This window comes from Leptonotus elevatus, chromosome 2, assembly GCF_054856555.1.
Source record: "Leptonotus elevatus isolate MCC_2025b chromosome 2, RoL_Lele_1.0, whole genome shotgun sequence".
Classification (NCBI taxonomy): Eukaryota; Metazoa; Chordata; class Actinopteri; order Syngnathiformes; family Syngnathidae; genus Leptonotus; species Leptonotus elevatus.
This window is the reverse complement of record NC_141240.1, coordinates 34,253,565-34,272,580: the sequence shown is the minus strand read 5'-3', so window position 1 is coordinate 34,272,580 and position 19,016 is coordinate 34,253,565. Positions and strand designations below refer to the sequence as shown.

The following is a 19,016-nucleotide window of genomic DNA, read 5'->3' as shown; positions in this document are numbered from 1 at the left end:
ACTGCATTACTGGTGCAGTGTAAAATCAACACTCACCAGTGTTGACTATTTTTCAATTTCAACAACTACCATCAGAGTTGTTTTAACCCCATCTCAGTGTAAACAACTTGACTCTTTCAAAAATATTGTTTAACTGTAATTAGTGTGGACTAATGTAGACACTTTAGAAGGGCTAAATTTAACTCTGTAGGTGTTGAATGAACACTGCCAATTTTGCCGTGTAATACAAGCAGGATCAAGCTGAAGTAAAAAGCAACATTTTGCCGAGCTTATTTTACATGATGATGCCATTTGATTTGCTGCTGCTTTGCTTGTGTGCGCTATTTCATAGTGTTCTTTCTTTTTTTCTGATCACCATTTGCATTTGCAAGCTAACAGCCAATCAGAGTTAGCAATTGTCACTGACAGCAGACACCATTTTACATACTGCGATTGATGGCTCATTCATTCAAATCAGATCTGAAAAGCACAAACACACAAACATCTCTTAATTCTTCACATTTCGAAACCCTGCTTTATTTTTTTTAACTTTTTTTTTTTTTAACTGAAGTTTACTCCTGCTTGTGTTATGAATGTGTTGAGCAAGGTTCTGGTTCTACTTTTCAGCACTAAACTTGATTTATGCAGTCGCTCACAGAGGTTGGCTGCAATAACAATGTTAGATATGAGCCCCAGTTTGGGATGATTTCAATCAAGTTTTCATGCAATGCAAAAGCGCGCCGGTCCGGTCACATGCTTGCATGATAAGAGCGTACAGCGTAGATGTACGAGCGCTGTCCTCAGAAGAGCTCAATGCTCGCTCTGTTTCCTCGGGGAGGGGAACACCGTCATGCGGCATCAACAATGTGATGCTTGGCGTCATGACGACACACAGGAAGAATTCGGTCTCATTTAGATGACAAAAAACGAAATGGGATTTTTTTTTTCAACCGCGCACTTTTTGGGTCAAGTTTGACCTTTGACCTGGCTTTTGACAGCAGTAAAAGATATCCTCAAATGTAGCCTAGAAATATTTAGGATACACTTAAAGATGACTGAAAATTATATATATATATATGAAAATTATATATATATATATTTGTTTAAAAAAATGTTTTTTTTTTTGTAAAGGTGCTCCAAAGTTTATGTACATTGATCCGTTAGAGATATTCCACCAAATCGAGGATATTTGCTTGTTATAGCGACTTCAAAACAAACTTACATTTCTGTCTCCCCCTCACCAACTCTAAATCTGATAATGCACATATTGAGAAATTAGCAAATATATATATATTTTTTTATAGAATTAGAAAATATATGAAATGTAGCCAGCTAATATTATGTTAACACCAAACACTGTGAATCAACCAGATGTGTTTTTAAAATAAGGCCATCTGAATCCAGCCCTGCTCTTTGTTGTTACTTTGTATTTTTGCCTATAGATTCTGTGTATTTCAACTTTTTTTTGTCTTGGCTGCTTTTGGGTCTAAATTCCACACTTCACGTGACAAAAATGTAAACAAAGATAGCTAAGAAAAAAAACTGATTTAAATGATGAAATTTCATGGTAAAGTCTAATTTCAGAAAGCAACAAATGCTATTTTTAAGGTAGTTTAAATTAATATCTCTTACATTGTATTTAAATATATAATCATATCAATTTGAATTATTAACTCTTTTACTCAGCCATTTTCACGGAAGCAACCCCCTTGGCTCCCATCTGTTTTACTGGATTTGGACAAAATTTGCCAGGCCCACAGAATAGTGTATTCTATTGCTATAAAAACATGGAACCAACCAAAAGAAAGATTAGAGTTTCTTCTTTCATCATCATTCAGCAATTAGCATTAGAATATAGCGAAGTTTCATCATTATTCACAAATCTGTTTAAAACGGTGAGTAGAAGAGCCTTTTTGCAACATGGCCCTGGCTGATCTCTTATACTCTGCTGCCACCTGTTGGCCTTTTTTGTAATAACTACCATTGCTTTAAGCGTACTCTTCACGTCAGAGGCTGCATCAAAGCCTTCACTATGCTCTAGCATAAAAAAAACATACGTATAACGTAACATACATGCATATAGATCCATTTTTGGGACCATGTCAATATTTACAATAGAACGTTTTTATACGTTTTGGGGAGTTAATAATATAAATGTATTAAAACAGATAATTTTATTGTACATTTTTACATTCAATTTCCTCGGGGCGCAAATGACACAGATTTGGCAGATTGAACTATAACTGTAAATGCTATAAATGTATGGGTTTTTGTTTTTTTAATTTTATGTTTAAAATATTTTTTTTACAGTGGTTGCTTAAACAATTCAATTCAGCTCCCATGGAAATACGCACCTGTTACTCTTTGAGGGCTCAGGCGGGAATCTCCAAACAGAAGAACAATTATACATAAGAGATACATATTAATACATTTAGATGTGTAGTTCATAATTTGATATAGACAATAAATTATGATGAGGTCAGGATATTCTTGGCGCAGGTCAAACATGACGTGGAATGTGTGAACACGTGTGCATGGAAAATGTACAGCATGTAAGCGTTAAAGACGACATGTGTTTGCTTATGTCATTCCTTGGATGCCTCTTGTGTTCCGGTTAGAGCTGTTAAAATTAATTGACAAGTAATCATTTAACAAATTAACCGGCAAATAGTTTAATAATCGAGTAATCGTTTGGAGCTATTTTTTTTTATTGAAAATCGTCCAAATCCTCTGATTTCAGCATATCAACAGTAATTGTTGACTGATTTCTGTCGTCCTTGATGAAAGAAGACTGATTATCTTCTGTGTTTACTGGAAAACAATGACCGAACCGTTAACATAGTACAACAATCAATCCCCCTTTTCTTTTAATCACTAGCCTATGCGAATATGAAGTACAAAATAACCACAAATCACTGGTTAATAAACAGTAAGGGGAAAAAGGGTTTGGTACATACACTTTAACTCATTCACTGCCATTGACGGCTATAGACGTCAAAAAATCATTTGAACTATTCCTATTAGATTAACTTTTTAAAAAACTTTGTTAACAAGAGTATGAAAACCTAGAGAAAAAATTATTGTACATTTTGAACAGATATAAAATTTGTGATTAATCATGAGTTAACTAGCGAAGTCATGCGATTAATTACGATTACTAATATTAACTCATTCACTGCCATTGACGGCTATAAGCGTCAAAAATCCATTTGAACTATTCCTATTAGTTTACATTTTTTTTCCACTTTTGTTGAAAACCTAGACATTTTTTTAAAATAATCTTTTCTTTTTTTTTTTTAAAGAAAATATACAAATTAGGGGCGTCAGGCGATTAAATTATTTAAAAAATAGGGGCGACAGGCGATTAAAATTTGTAATTGTAATTAATCGCATGACTTCAATAGTTAACTCACGATTAATCACAAATTTGATATCTGTTCGAAATGTACAATAATTTTCTTCTATGATTTCATACTCTTGTTAACAAAATGTTAAACTAATACAAATAGTTCAAATGAATTTTTGACGTCTATAGCCGTCAATGGCAGTGAATGAGTTAATTGCCTGACGACCCAAATTTTTTATCTTTTTTTTAAAGAATAAAGATTATTAAAAATTAGGGGTGTCAGGTGATTATGTTTTTTAAATTGTAATTAATCACGTCCGTTCACTAGTTAACTCACGATTAATCACAAATTTGATATCTGTTCTAAATGTACAATAAAAAAAACAATTCTAGGTTCTCTTACTCTTGTTAACAATAGTAGAAAAAAAACGTTAAACTAATAGAAATTGCTCAAATGAATTTATGGCAGTGAATGAGTTAATGCAAAATTAAAATGAATCCGACTAGTCAATTAATCGATTGAATAATCGATAGATTAATCGATTCTAGAAATAGTCAATAGTAGACTCAATAGACTCAACGTAAACACAGTCCTGCTCACAAAGTCTCTGCAGTAACTGTCGATTCACATTCAAAAGCCACAAAGTTCATCTGTGCCTGCTGTTTGAAAGAAAAGACGGGCGGCTGTCGCCAATTCCAAGTCCTCATGCCTGACGCTTATTGTACCGAGGATGGAAGCGCGGATGAGTGTGTGGGGCTTTTGTTTTATTTGTTTTGTCAGCATGACAAAAGATGATTAGACTGCGAGGCAGGGCTGCTTGAGGACAGGAGGCCATTCAAGTGCATTTCCAAGGGCAGAGGCAAAACAAACAGGAGATGGAGGTCGAACCGAGGGCCCTTCAGCGCCTACTCAGCCAGTCCACCTTGCATATTTACCCACTTCCTGGCTTTTCAAGCCATCTGTCGATGGTGAGACACCGGGCCACATTCTGAGCTTTCTTTTTCATGCTGCTAATTAGCTGGCATTGGATTATACAGTAAACCTTTGTGTTTTATGCCAGCGCCGCGCGTATCACGAGAAAAAATGGGATGATTTGCTTTTGCCACGCTGGGCGACGTCATCGCTTCTCTGAAAGATCACCTGCAAAGAATGTTCAAACTCAAAACTGTGTTCAACTGGTTCTACGTGTATTTTCTTACATAGTCATATTGACTCATTCACTGCCATTGACGGCTATAGACGTCAAAAATTCATTTGAACTATTTCTATTAGTTTAACATTTCTTTTCCATTTTGGTTAACAAGAGTATGAAAACTTGTTTTTTTTTTTGTTTTACATTTGGAACAGATATAAAATTTGTGATTAATCATGGTTTAACTAGTGAAGTCATGCGATTAATAATAATAGTAATTAATAATTTTAAAAAACAATTATTAAAAATAAAAATAAAATATATTAAAATATATATATTTTTTAAGAAAAGATTATTAAAATTTAGGGGTATCAGGCGATTAAAATTTGTAATCGTAATTAATCACATGACTTCACTAGTTAACCCAATACACAAAAAATAATCTAGGTTTTCATACAAGTGGGGAAATAGTTAAAAAAAAAATTTGGAGAGTCTATAGCCGTCAATGGCAGTGAATGAGTTAATAACACAATATTTATTTAACGACAGCTAACATACATTTATTTTCAGAGGTGGCAAAAATACTCACACAGTCCTTTGCTAAAAAAGAGACACGTAAAAAGAAAAGTACAGCCTGAAATGCACTTTATGATGTCAGCGGTTTAAATGCTGTTATGTTTGGGGGGTGAGGACCCAAATTCAGGATTCAGGGAAGCGAGGCCGGCTTGCAGGAGAGCAACAAAAAGGGATTTATTTCCAAAACAACAACCAAAAGGCAATCGAGGAACGTGGAAAAATCTTCTTAAATAACAAAAGACCAAAGCGTAGATGCAAAGTAACAAAACACACGGGCAAGGACAGGACGACTGGCAGACTGCGGCACAAAAATGAATGATCCAACAAGGAATGCAGGGAAGGAGGGAACTAAGACCCCGTCCACACGAAAGCCAGTTTCAATGTATCCTCACAAGTTTCTTACCGTTTAAGCCGTTCGTCCACATGTCGGAGCTTGAAACCGATGATTTTTGAAACCGTGCTCCAGAGTGGAAAGATTTCAAAACGCGCCCCGTACGCGTCCGCCTGGACGCCATATGCAGGATACTCCTCCAGTGACGACGTAATGGTCGCACATTCATGACGTATGCGCCAATTCTCGCGTGACTGCGCGCGAACCGTCTGAACAGTCTGTCAACAACAATGGCGGATAGCCGTGTCGTAGTGGTTCCGCGCAGCCTCCTTAGCTTGCTAATGCTTTTGCAGCAAAAATATTTAGCTTCTTTATTCCCACGTTCAACAAACGGTGTTGCACTTGAATCACCCGCCATTGTCACTTTTCCTCTGTTCGTCTTTTTCATGTTCTTTCGATACATGCAAAGGCCATGTTTGTTTTGTAGATTGCAATATAGTTAGGGGGGGGGAAAAAAAAGTGTTAGTCTTCTTCACTGATTCTTCTTCTACGCTTTTCCGTGAACTCCCTGTGGCTGCACTACAGCGCCACTCTAGACTTGGCATAGACATTACAGCCGTTAAACGTCCTCAGCGTCTTCTTTTGGACACGCGCAAGTCTTGAAATGCTTCTGTGTGTACGAGATTTGTTTGAGGAACGGAGCCGGCTTTGCTTCCGTCTGGACCGGGGCCTCAATAGGAGCAAACTAACGAGACAATGACAAACACCTGGACGCGACACAGCGTGCTGATTGAAAGACACAAGGGGACCGGTGTGACGAGCATAACAAGGAAACACGAAAATAAAAACCAAACCAAAATCAAACAAATGCTTTCTGATGCGTATCAATATAAATGATATCATTACTGACCATCACATCTGATACCTGCCAGTTGAATGGCCACATCATGTGTTTGTTGTGATTCTGCTGATGGATGGCTCTTTCACGCACGCATGTGTGGGTGTGTGTGTGTGTGTGTGTGTGTGTACATTTGCAGGGGCGGATTTAAGAAATTTGGGGCCCCAGCCAAAGGTAGGCATGGGGCCCTTTCGACTGAGAAGACAGATACATATATTTCAAATAGGGATGTTCAATAACGTGGTTTTTTTTTCAGACCGATACTGATACTCAACTGTTGAGTAGTCACAGATACTGATACCAGATACAGATACCACTAGTACATAAAAATTCCCTCCCAAAAAAAGACTGATCATTTTAAAGGCAGACCAATAAATCCCAATATAGTACTTTTTTCCTTAAAATTGCATGCCATCATTTTGTAACTCTCACAGCACATCCGTGTCTCATTGTGAAACAAACACGCACAGCACAGTATAATGCTTCTTATTAGTGGTATTGTCAAGTGCTAATGTAGAAATTTGAGTATTTTGTCTGCTCCACTGGGCGGCACGGTGGCTGACTGGTTAGCACGTCCGCCTCCCAGTGCAAAGGTTGTGAGATCAAGTCCGGGCTTCGGCCTTCCTGGGTGGAGTTTGCATGTTCTCCCCGTGCTTGCGTGGGTTTTCTCCGGGTACTGCGGTTTCCTCCCACATTCCAAAAACATGCATGGCAGGTGAATTGGACACTCCAAATTGTCCATAGGTGTGATTGTGAGTATGGTTGTTCGTCTCTGTGTGCCCTGCGATTGGCTGGCAACCAGTTCAGGGTGTACCCCGCCTACTGCCCGAAGCCAGCTGGGATAGGCTCCAGCAACCCCGCGACCCTTGTGAGGACAAGCGGTACAGAAAATGGATGGATGGATGGATGGGTCTGCTCCACTGTATCTCTGTGGCAAATACTGCACTCTCTACTCCACTATTGTACAGTGCTCAGCATAAGTGGATACCCCCCCCCCCCCTTCGAAAAATAACACTTTGAACAATATGTCAATGAACACAAAAACAATTTACAAAATAATGACTAGAGTAAATTTAGATAACATGAAAATAAGGTTAACAATATGAAATGGAGACATTTTTTTTTTTACTCAAATAAGTACACCCCACAGAACGTCTCTGGACCAAAGCTCAAAAAGCCCAAATTTTAGGCCCGTTCAGACGGAAGCAAGGCCGGCTTCGTTCCTCCAACAAATCTCGTACACACAGAAGCATTTCAAGAATTGCGCGTGTCCCCCCAAAAAAACAGCTAAGGACGTTTAACGACTGTAATGTCTATGCCAAGTCTGGAGTGGCGCTGTAGCGCAGCCACAGGGAGTTAATGGAAAGCGTAGAAGAAGAATCAGCGAAGAAGACACTTTTTTTCCCCTTACTTGGCTTTGCATGTATCGAAAGAACATGAAAAAGACTAACACAGGAGAAGTGACAATGGCGGGTGATTCAAGTGCAACACCGCTTGTTGAACGTGGGATTAAAGAAGCTAAATATTTTGCTGCAAAAGCATAAGCAAGCTAAAGAGGCTGCGCGGAACCACTACGACACGGCTATCCGCCATTGTTGTTGTTGACTGACGGTTCACCAGAATTTACGCATACGCCATCAATCTGCGACCATTACGTCATCGCTGGAGGAGTATCCTGCATATGGTGTCTAAACGTATGCGGCGTGCTCTGAATTCTTTCCACACTGAAGCGCGGTTTCAAAATTGATCGGTTTCAAACTACAAAACCGCGCCATCGTGCGGACGAACGGCCTAAACGGTAAGAAACTTGTGAGGATACATTGAAACTGGCTTTCGTGTGGACGGGGTCTAAATACACCAACACTAATGAGACACACCTGGTGAAGGGAAGACACAGGTGGACGTGGTTAGACAAAACGAGACAAGGGAACAAACAAGGAACACAAGACAAAAAACACCAACCACAGACAAAAACAACAAGAACACCCAAAACACACAAAAAAATCCAACCCTCACAGAATCAAAACATGACAAAAATTGTGAAAAAATCAAGTCGGTTCTCGCCACTTTGAAATTCTGTGGTCTGCGGAACGCGCTAAAATTATGACTTGGTCAGTTGTTAATTGACAATCAAATAGCACAACTACTACTGGCGACTTCATCTTGCGTCTTTCTTACACCTACGCTTAAAGCGACTGGACGCAGAGAATTGATATTTCAAAATCGCTACTGCCCCCTGTGGCCGAAAAATTTAACTACATTTTCCCTTCTTCACATACACAACACGCACATGGCGTCACATCCGCAGACAGAGGGCGGGAAATTCGAACCCGAACATTAGAGGTTTGCAGGAGTACCCATTGTGAACAGTTAAAGTGTTTATCTACTAATTAGAAGACGTTTCAGACATAAATGGTCAAATAAAAAAGCTGTTTGAAAGATATTTTTGGCCACATTTTTACAGAGAGCAGCTTTAACTACAGGTTTGAAAATAATCTGCATAAAGGGGAAGTCAACCTTAAACATTTCTTGACAATGATATGTTATTTGTGACCTCACTAGTCTAAACATGACATTCTGATTAATATTACATTTGTGGAATATGAGATATGAAGCAAAATCCAGCCATTTTTCTCCATCTCAGGGGGCGGCCATTTTGCCACTTGCTGTCGACTAAAGATCACATCACAGTTGCTCAGGGCTCAGGCAGCGACCAATCACAGCTCACCTGTTTTCTGATGCTGCGCCGTAATTGGTTGTTACCTGAGACGTGAGCAACTGTGATGTCATCTTCAGTCGACAGCAAGTGGCAAAAAGTGCTGCTTAACTCATATTCCACTAACACAATATTAACCGGAATATCATATTTAGACTAGTGGGGCTCCATTGAACATATCTTTGTCCCCCAAAAAATATTTGGGTTGACTTCCGCTTTAAAGCCTCTAATAGCTGGAATATACTGTATCCCACTGGGTTGTTTCATGGCGCAACAATGGGGCGCTCTAAAGTGGCCACACTGCACACTGGCTGCCAAGTCAGACTTTTTTAAATAATTTTCCTCCCTCCCCACTCTTTTTCCTCTCTGTGACATGCGTGCACTCACGACCAACAATGAGGCACTCTAAAGCAGCTATGCCAGCAGGCTAGCCGAAGGGAAAATATAATCTTGCCTGGGGCGTGTCGGCCTAGCTAGCTAGCTAGCTAAATGCATGTCACAAGTGCGGTCGGATAACTGCTAATAATAATAATAAATGTAGGTGCTCATTTTCTTATATAATTGGGGAGGGGTGATCAACAGGTATTGCACCATCATGTTTGCTGTATTTAAAATCACTAATCATTAGTCAGAAAAAAAAGTCCACCCTGCTGACTCGATATAAAGGCTTGTTATTTCCGGAAGTTCTCACTGTTGTGAAAAATGTGAAACAGCGTATTGAGTTGCCTTTGAAAATGATTTACTGAAGGAAGCGTTTGTCTCACGCAGCTTGCATTTGAACTACTTCTCGAATTTCACATGTCAAATGTTCAATGTTGCCTCCAGCCCGAGTCAATGCAGATGATTGCGAGATGAACAGCAAACTTGTTTGCTTTAAGATGGATTTATTCCGGGGCCTGCTGACCTACTTGCAACAAGCCGTGCTGCTGACTTGCTAACGTAACGCAGCTCGCTCAAGATGTGGAGCAGCAACCAAAACCTTGAAAGTTACATTGAATCCGACGATTTGTCACTATTGGAGTCCAGCGAGTGACACGCCTCGTAATCCTAACGCCAGGTTAACGTAACGACCACAAGAATTCAAAAGTGACTCATTTTCAAGTTCAGGTTGTTCCGTAACTACGTGTGTGTCTCAAATCATCATTTGTGTTGAAATCAATGGGGATGCTAATTATTAGGGGTGTGCCAAAAAAATAGATTCTTATAAGAATCGTGATTCTCATTTAGTATGATTCAGAATCGATTTTAAATGTCCCAAAATAGATTTTATTGAAATTATTTTATACTATCTTGCCTTTGTCTGTGTGTGCCTTTATTTGGAGCGCTGTTCATGTTGTACCCGATTTGGCCATTTAGGGGCAGTGTGGTTCCACACGGTCTAATACACTGTTAAGTTGTAGCCACATTAGAGAGTGGAAGGAAAAAGTCACGATCAAATTATTCCAATAAAAGTTGTTGTTTTTTGCAGTGTGGAGCCGTTCTTTTGAGTGATAAAAGTGCCGCGAGTAGCGCGCTAATTAGCATTAGCGAGTCAGACTGGAGTAGATCATTGCAATTCCTTGCACATTCATAGATGGAACAAAAAATCATTGTCAATCAAATCATTTTGAATCAAAAATCATTCTTGATCGAAAATCGATTCTGAATCGAATCGCAGACCCAAAAATCGTAATCGAATCGAATCGTGATACATTCAAAGATTCTCACCACTACTATTTATCTGTTCCAGCCTCTCAATAACAAACCTCACAAATGTTTTTAATATTTTTCATTTCATGGGGGAAAATAGCACTCTATTATATTGTACTTTATAAAATAATACGCTGTTGATATAATGAAATAGAATGTAAAGAATTCAGCATTGTTTGCTTCAATTTAATGGACATTGTGCTGCTTCTTCTGTTGTGTTTATGTGTCACTTGGCCACCTGGGGGAAGCACATCAATGTAATTGCACGACACTGCTATTATTTATTTAGCCCTCTATTGTTTGCTAGCATTAAGCTAAATTGATTTACCGGGGGACCCCAGTTCGGCCTAGAGTTTCTTGATATCCGTTTCCATGGAAACCGGCTCATGTTTGATCACTAGACGAGAGCGCAGAGAGAGTGAGAAGCAATATTTATTTTCCCCTTTGGCACAAATAAACCAGTTCATCAAGTTGATCTACTTTTTCCCAGGCGAAAAGCAGCCAACGCACACTGTTTGCACTGTGCAAATATAACGCATGAACCACATGCACATTTGTTGTAACCTACTTTTGTTCATCGCAACATATCGGACAGACTTGTCTTTGTTTGGATATAACACCACCAAAACACGAGCACAAAAAAATATAAATAAATACATGAATTGTGCAGCCAGTGTGAGCAGAGTTACTTCCACAAAGTAATATGAGTTCCTGTTATTCAAAGTACTGAGTAATATTCTAATATTGCTGTGTCTGAATTGTAAAGTGTTGCACTACTTCTGTCCTACTTTGGAATCATTCGCTCGCAGCCATTTTCACTGCTGCCACCTGCTGGCTGTTTTTGTTGTTGTTGTTGTAATAACTGCCATTGCAGTTCAGAGGCTGTATCAAAGCCTTCTGTATGCTCTAGCACAGGGGTGCTCAAGATCGGTCCTCGAGAGCCTTGTTTCCCTCCTGCAGCACAGCTGAATCTAATGATCAGCTCATCAGCAAGCTTTGCAGAAGCCTGATAACGAGCCTGATCATGAATCAGGTGTGTTAGTGGAGATAAACATGGAAAACAGGGTGGATAGGGGCTCTCGAGGACCGAATTTGAGCACTGCTGCTCTAGCATAAAAATTTAATAAAAAATAAAAAATACTATTTAAACAACAACAACACTTATATACGTTTTTTGGGACCATGGCACTATTTGAAATATAATTTTTTTTATATGTTTTGGGGAACAAATGAGTTAATATATAGATGGCCTTTGAGAGGACGAAAACACCCAAAAACAAATTTTCATTCAGTTTTTAAAGCCCAAATATTTCTCCCTGATTGCTTTGACAGTCTTCCATTTTAATTTTTAATTTTAATTTTTATTATTATTTTTTTTTTTTAAGAGAAAGCTCAGTATTGTTCATTCGGTAATCTTACCGATTCGACATGTCATCATCATTGCTCTCTCTTTTTTCTTCTTCTCTTTTTCTCTTTTTTCTGACTTCCAGATGACGTTTTCTGTCCTAAAATTTGATTCTACTCTGTCCAGTAACAGTGACACTGAAGGAAGGTGGAACTTTGTCAAATAAGTTTCTACTTGATATTATACATTTTGGAACAAAAAGTGCAATTGTTTAAATAATGTATTTGTGTTATTTTGTTTGTCTTAACTGCATGGCTGATTTTTATTCCTTGTGCAGCACTTTGTATGCAGCGATGGTGGTTGTCCTGTGGTTGTTGAGTACAGAGTGCGCTGAAGGTTACTGAGAAAAATTATCCTTCACTCGGAGCGCACAAATAGCAAAGTGTGATGAAACTCTTTATTAAGATCATCTCACACACCCCATGAGGTCAGAGCAAGAAACAATCGGATAAAGTTTATGACCTTGTGACACTTTGGAGTCTCGTACTTTTCACTGTTTAGACAGGAGGTCTTATGTACACTGAGTGTTTGACCAAGGGCCTCGTTCTAATGAAAATGTCCTGGATTGGCTCATGTATTCGAGTAGACGCGCCCTGGCTGAGTCAGTTGGCAGGAATGCTGAGAAACCTAAGCGGCAAATGAGATTTTGATGTTATTCTCTAGAAAAAGCTGGACTGAAGTCTTCATTTTTCAAACTTTGAGTATCTTGGCAACAAAGGATACGTCAAGTTGTGCGCATGCGTGAATGTGCGCGTGCGTGTGTGTGGTGTATATTTTGGAAGTGCTGTTTAACATCTATTTCACTTTTATTATGTCACATTTATCAAATATTGGCTCCCTCTAGTGGTATGCAAAGCCGTTTCAGTAGTTTGTAGTTTGTTTGTTTTTTACTCCAGTACATTACAATTGTCAAGTACATCTCAGTTTTATTTAATTTTACTTTTGCATGTACAGACAGTGGACCCCCGCCCACTATTTGTGGGGGATAAGGACCTGGCTCGCTCGTGAATAGAGAAAAATCCGCGTATACAGTAGTTGACGCTCATAGAAATGCTTTGGAAAATAAAATACAGATAAAAAATTAACCCCTAAAGTTCTATTAAAAAAAAAAAAAAGAAGCTCATAAATCATGAGGATTTTTCTTCATAAAAAAATCTTTGAATGCGGGATTCATATGTGGGGTCCACTGTAATCTTATGTTTGCTTTCAAACATTTGTTTAGATTAACTTTATTGAATTATTACTGAGTACAGTTTTTTTTTTAAATTGACCTATAATTAAGTGCAGTGTTAATGTCCAAACTGTGCAGAATGTTACAGTCGCTTAATAATTTGAAATAGGATTACAACAGGTTTAATTTTTGATAAACACTTGGGTGTACTCTGCCAATAAATTTTAATGTTAAGGTAATGAAAGAAGAAAGAAGATTTGATATGCAAACAAAATATTCATTTTCTGGGTTTAAATTAATATCATTTGCACCAACACTTTGGACATCAGGGTAGAGAAGATGCGCTCAATTTGCATAGCCAACTATTCAGGAATTAAATCAATATAATTGATTTGTATTTTGTGACATTATACCTATTGTACTTTGTGGGAACAAATTCAATTGTTTTTTGTCCGTCCGCATAACGTCTGTGTTTTCATATGTATGCTCCTCGCCATGAAAGTTAAATACTGATTAGAGTGAAAATCAAAGCCACCATTTTCCCATGAGCTTTTATTTCTAGCCGCATAATTGGTAAAGAAAAAATGAGTGAGTTTGACTTCCTGATGACTTGCACGATGGAAAGCAGTCATGCATCACCGTCGTCGGGCTGGGCAGCAAAACAATCTTAATTCAATTGTACATGCGGAATATTTGCGCAATGCCGTGAGAGTCCTGACATACTCAACATTCCGTGTTCCACGCGTTTGCAGCGTAAGACAGCTGAGGTGTCAAGCAATGAATAGTGCAATAGTTATTCCATGGAGCAGCTTTGCCGCTTTTTGTGGGGGTTGTGTGTGTGTGTGTGTGTGGGGGGGGGGGGGGTGTCATGGGGGTACGACCTCCCACAAAATCCATTTGTGAAACTCCCGTAAATCCAAAGCAGGCAGGCCATGCATGTCATGTCTGTTGGATTTTCTTTATCGACTGCAGAGTGGCCATAATGCACACAAGCGACTGCTCAAACTCTTCAGTTTTCAGGTTGATGAATGCCAATTTCCCCGAGTAGATTTTTCTGTATTATCATCCTATTTATTCATTGTTGTCCTTGTTTGAATACTTATTTGCATTTTATACATGTTGCTGACAAACCATTAGTTCAACTGATTCATTGATGCCTGAGAGAAATTTCTGAATCTGAATTATACCAAACCACCTTCATGGGGTTTAAGTATGGATACTGTGTGCCTTTTTGTGCAATTCTAAAATTTAATTATTTCCTTATCTCTTTTATTTTTTAACATGTGGCAACTCATTCTATAAGTTCAATCATTGGACTTGAACAAATGGGGCATACTGAAACTTGTGACTGGTGTTGTATCTTTAGGATTGGATTGGTTTTATTGTGTTAAATTGAAGAATGTAAAAGTGGTCCATGCATCCTGGAAGAAAAAAATTGCCCTGACAACTCAGCTGTGTGGTATGTGTGCACACCGCCCTCTATTGTCTGAGAGGAGCAATTCCTGCTGCCAGTGCTGCGAGTGAGTGGTTTAAGGACACATCTCAATGCATTGTGGACGGTGTCAGTTCTTTACATCGTGGAGTAAATCCTACACAAGCAGCAGTCCACACATGTACGGCTGTTACGTAATCAGATTGCATTTTTTTTAAAGTGTATTCTATTACAGTTACAGGAAAAAACATGTAATCAGATTACAGGTACATTTATTAAAAAGGGGGATTACTTCGAGGGATTACAATTTCTACGATGAGAGAGAGTGCGAAAGAGGGCGAGAGAGAGAAAGAAAGAGAGAGAGAGAGAGAGAGAGAGAGAGAGAGAGAGAGAAGAACAGAGCGGGAGAGAGCGCATGCACGCCCGCGCGAGTGGGACCGTTGCTACATTTCGGGGAGGTGGGGACAAACCGAACGAACTGACGAGTCGTGTCCTCCACACGCGGGCAGTTTGAAAAAGCTTCATGGACGGGAGGAGGAAATGGCGACCGGTATTCACTGGAACTTACTCGGAGCAAAAGTTTGAGCTGAGAAGTCCAGCGACATGCTATGCGCTGTAGCTTCTTGCTAGCTAGCCCGCTAGCCTACAAACATTATGTGAGTTACACCTTCCAAACAAATCTTCCTCCCACCAATTCACTATTTAAACATCATACACAACATATACACGGCTAAACTTGTGACTGGGATAAAAGTTCATTTTGCAGTTGATGTCACACATCGTCATCCTCATTGAATGACTATCTATCTATCTGTCTATCTGTCTGTCTATATGTCTGTCTGTCTGTCTGTGAGGTGTGGTTGCTTTCAGTGACAGTTCGAAAACAGCATAAGGCTTTCAATCAATCAATCAATCAATCAATAGCCTACATGCTTTTTAATTACACAAGGATTTTTGCTATTTGTCGTCTGCCCGGGTCCCTTTCACCCGCAAATAGCAGGGCCACATTGTATAGAATATATATTGTGGTGATATTTATTAGTATTTTTGTCTTCATGAGTATACTCAATATTGGAGTAATCCAAAAGTAATCCAGTTACATTTAATATTATGGTACTTGGATTACGTTACTAACTACATTTTTTTAGCAGGTAATTTGTAATTGATTACATTTTAAAAGTAACCCTCCCAACCCTGCCCCACATACACACCTCAACTTCACATCAGGCTGGTGTTACATGTACAAAGGACAAAACACTTTCTTCCACACTTATTTTGCATACGCCCGGTAAAGTAGGAAAATGTATACATTTGAGGCTGTGACATCTTTTGTCCTGGTGCGGATTTTATTTTGTTGTCACTCACAAGCTGGCTTGTTTGAAATAGCTCAACATGTATGTGTTTGTTTCCAGGGTGGACAGGACCTTCTCCAAGGCAAGGGCCATATGGTGAGTTTTTCGTTTTCCTATCGGTACATTGGTTGAGCCAAGGCATACTTGTAGATAATAATAATCGATAAACTAAAATTGGATCATTTCAGGTTGGGAATCGGAACTCAGTCTGTGAGGAAAACCAATGAAAGGGAGGGTGGGGCTTCGAATATAGGTTAGGGTTTACAAGGCAGGGTTCGATTTTCAAACAAGAGTTCATGGGTTTGAAATTGGGGATTTGAGCCAGGGTTCGTGCCTCAAAGTAGGGCTTAAAACAACATTCCAGATGATTTCAGGTCATGGTTTTAGTTTCGGGTCAGTGTCACGGTTTCGAAGTAGGGATTCGCTGGAGTTAAGGTTTTAAATCAGGGTTTCAATCTTCAAATTTGAGCCCATTTGATGGTTCTGAGCCAAGGTTAGAATTTCAATGCTGGGTTTAGTTTCCAAAGTAATATTCGGGTTTCTATTTGTCAGGCAAGGTGACACTATTGATATTGTTGTTGCGCAACAATGGATTCGTCCTTTTAATGAACAACGACGACCCCTCAATGAAATGTCATGCATGGCCTCAACAAAGAGCTTATGTTGTGCCAACAGTCTAAAAGTGATCGACCCGCGTGTGCTTTTGAACTCTCGCCTGCACTGTGACCATAACAACTCAAGTCAATTCATGAGGTGCTGCATACCTGCACAATTCAATAATCAACAATCCAATACAAGCGCTACAACTTGCCACCCTTTCTAAAAACTCCACTTCTGATCGACCCCTTCAAAAAGCTATTCATATCACAATATTTTATGAGAACTATTGCTTATAACTGTCCTGTGAAAGGATCCAGTTTTAAAAAGGCATATTTCACTGTCTTGAAGACGAGTTGGCAACACTTATGGCGACTCAAGTCTTACAGAAATCTCCTGAAGATGAGCTGGGTCGCAATAAATTCTAACTTTTCTTCTGAGACTGTTTGTAGACTATTTGAAGTCTTCAGCAGTTCTCTGGAGATGCCACTGAGACGTCTGTCCACACTGGAGGGGACGTCTCGTCAACATCCCTTGTTGGAGTGGGCACGGTGGACATGTCTCCTCTCCTTTGTGACGATGTCAACCTGACAACACTTGAGCCACTGATTAGATCACATGACTGAGCCCGTGGCCTTGCCCGGTAGGATAATTGAGACGCCATCCCTCAGGTACAGGCCTGTTTTTGCTCATCCTCCAGGTAGGGATCCTGCTCCAACAGCTTTATTGTCCTCTGCCATGGTAAGAGCTGTTGATGTCAGAAAATGGAATGATTTTGTTAGAGAAGTCCAATTTTCCTGGAGACGTCACTGCGACTTCCTGGCAAATTGGTCCCCACAAACAAAACATGTCCCCGTGTGAGTGTAAGCAATATTTTGTCTCCTGCGTCATCAGTGGTATCGACCCTTGACCTCTTGAGGGACACTATAGAAAATAGGATGTATTGATTGCATCTTTTTATCATCGGTAATCTGTTTTGGACAGTTTCTCATCCAACTCTGATGGTACATTTCCCCCTCATCACGCAGCGCTAATAAGTTTTTTATGAGCTCATGGGTTCTAATCTGACCTAATCTGTATTTAATGTCAGGAACTGCTCTGCTTTCGACGTGTGCACTTGATTAAAATGTTAAATGGTCATTGTGGGCCAACAAATGGTTCTCCGCTCTCTATGGGAGGTCCCTAATTGCTTGTAATCCTGTCTAGCTAAACTCCCCGGATGGGAGGACGCAACAGAAAATGGTTTGTGGCAATGACATGTTTCGTAACAGAGCCCAACACTCACACACACACACACACAAATAAAAGTGCACCATGCCTCGCTGTCCCTGCCGCATGATGGATTATTGTGGCCGGCTGTCCATTGTGTAACTCCCTACTCGTTCTTTCAAACAAGATGGCCTCTGGTGCAACCATGTGACCTTCATGTCGGTCAGGCTCGCGCACCCACAGGGGGGATTGCTCGCTTAGTGAGCAAGAATTCAAGGCAGATGTTCTCTTGACATCCGCCAAACAATTGTCAAAAGCATCTTGTACCACAGAAACAACACCTTTAAATACAGTTTAATTTGCTGTATTGTGTTATTTTATTTTACAAAAAGATCTGGTGAGGACTCCAGCTAATTAAGAAACACCGTCAGCTTTCCCTGACCTTGCACGGGGTGACCCTGACCTGGTGCTTCTCCACGCCGAGGGATTGCTGCTGTGGCCCTCTGATGACTTGAGAAACACTGCAGACCGTCTCTGCTCACCAAAATCCAATCAGATGTCACTCAGCATCACCCTTGTGTCTGCTCGTCTGTCGTCACATGTACTCACGTGTGTGCAAAGCTTGGGTCGGGTGTCAGCTCTCGTCTAAGGGTAGAGCAAAGTGTCAAGGACGGTCGGAGCGAAGCGTCTGCTGCGTCTCCTGCCGACTGACCAAATATAGAAGCAAAGTGACAAGCGTGCCCCCGACTCCCAAATCCAAATCCACCTGCCATCCAGCTATAGAGCGCAAGATGTCTTAAACAATCCTAAAGCCCGCGTGACAGCGGCTTATTGGAAGGATGACACAGTCAGGAAACATTTCCGTGTTATTTTTATCAGACTGTTGCGCTGCTTTTTTTTCCCCTCCTCTCCGTTGCTCATCAATTGTCAAGTGAAGCATCTACTGTTGTGCAGTGCAAAGGTCTTGTAACCCTTTTTAAAAAGAAATGCTTTTATTTTGAATACATTTTATGGCAGAACCCCCCCCCCCCCTGATAAATTTATGTATTTTACATTTTATTTTTTATATGTTATTTAGTTAGTTAGTAGTCCTTTTAGCAGCCTGGGTTTGTATAATTAAGAGATATAGCATGAGATGAATTGACATATATCGGTTGCGATGATATACAAAACAAAACAACA

The 19,016-nt window shown here is 39.7% G+C and overlaps 1 protein-coding gene across 4 annotated transcripts in view; it reads left to right on the top strand.

Moving 5' to 3' along the window:
- Positions 1-19,016, top strand: part of rap1gapa (RAP1 GTPase activating protein a) — a 76,071-nt gene that overhangs the window by 10,642 nt on the left and 46,413 nt on the right. For all 4 annotated transcript variants that reach the window (XM_086066899.1, XM_086066898.1, XM_086066889.1 and 1 more), the window contains exon 2: positions 16,089-16,124. Coding sequence is in view for 2 of the 4 variants with exons in the window: in XM_086066889.1 (XP_085923015.1) it covers positions 16,089-16,124 (36 nt within the window). In the remaining 2 variants the exon portion in view is untranslated. The remainder of the gene's footprint in view (positions 1-16,088; positions 16,125-19,016) is intronic.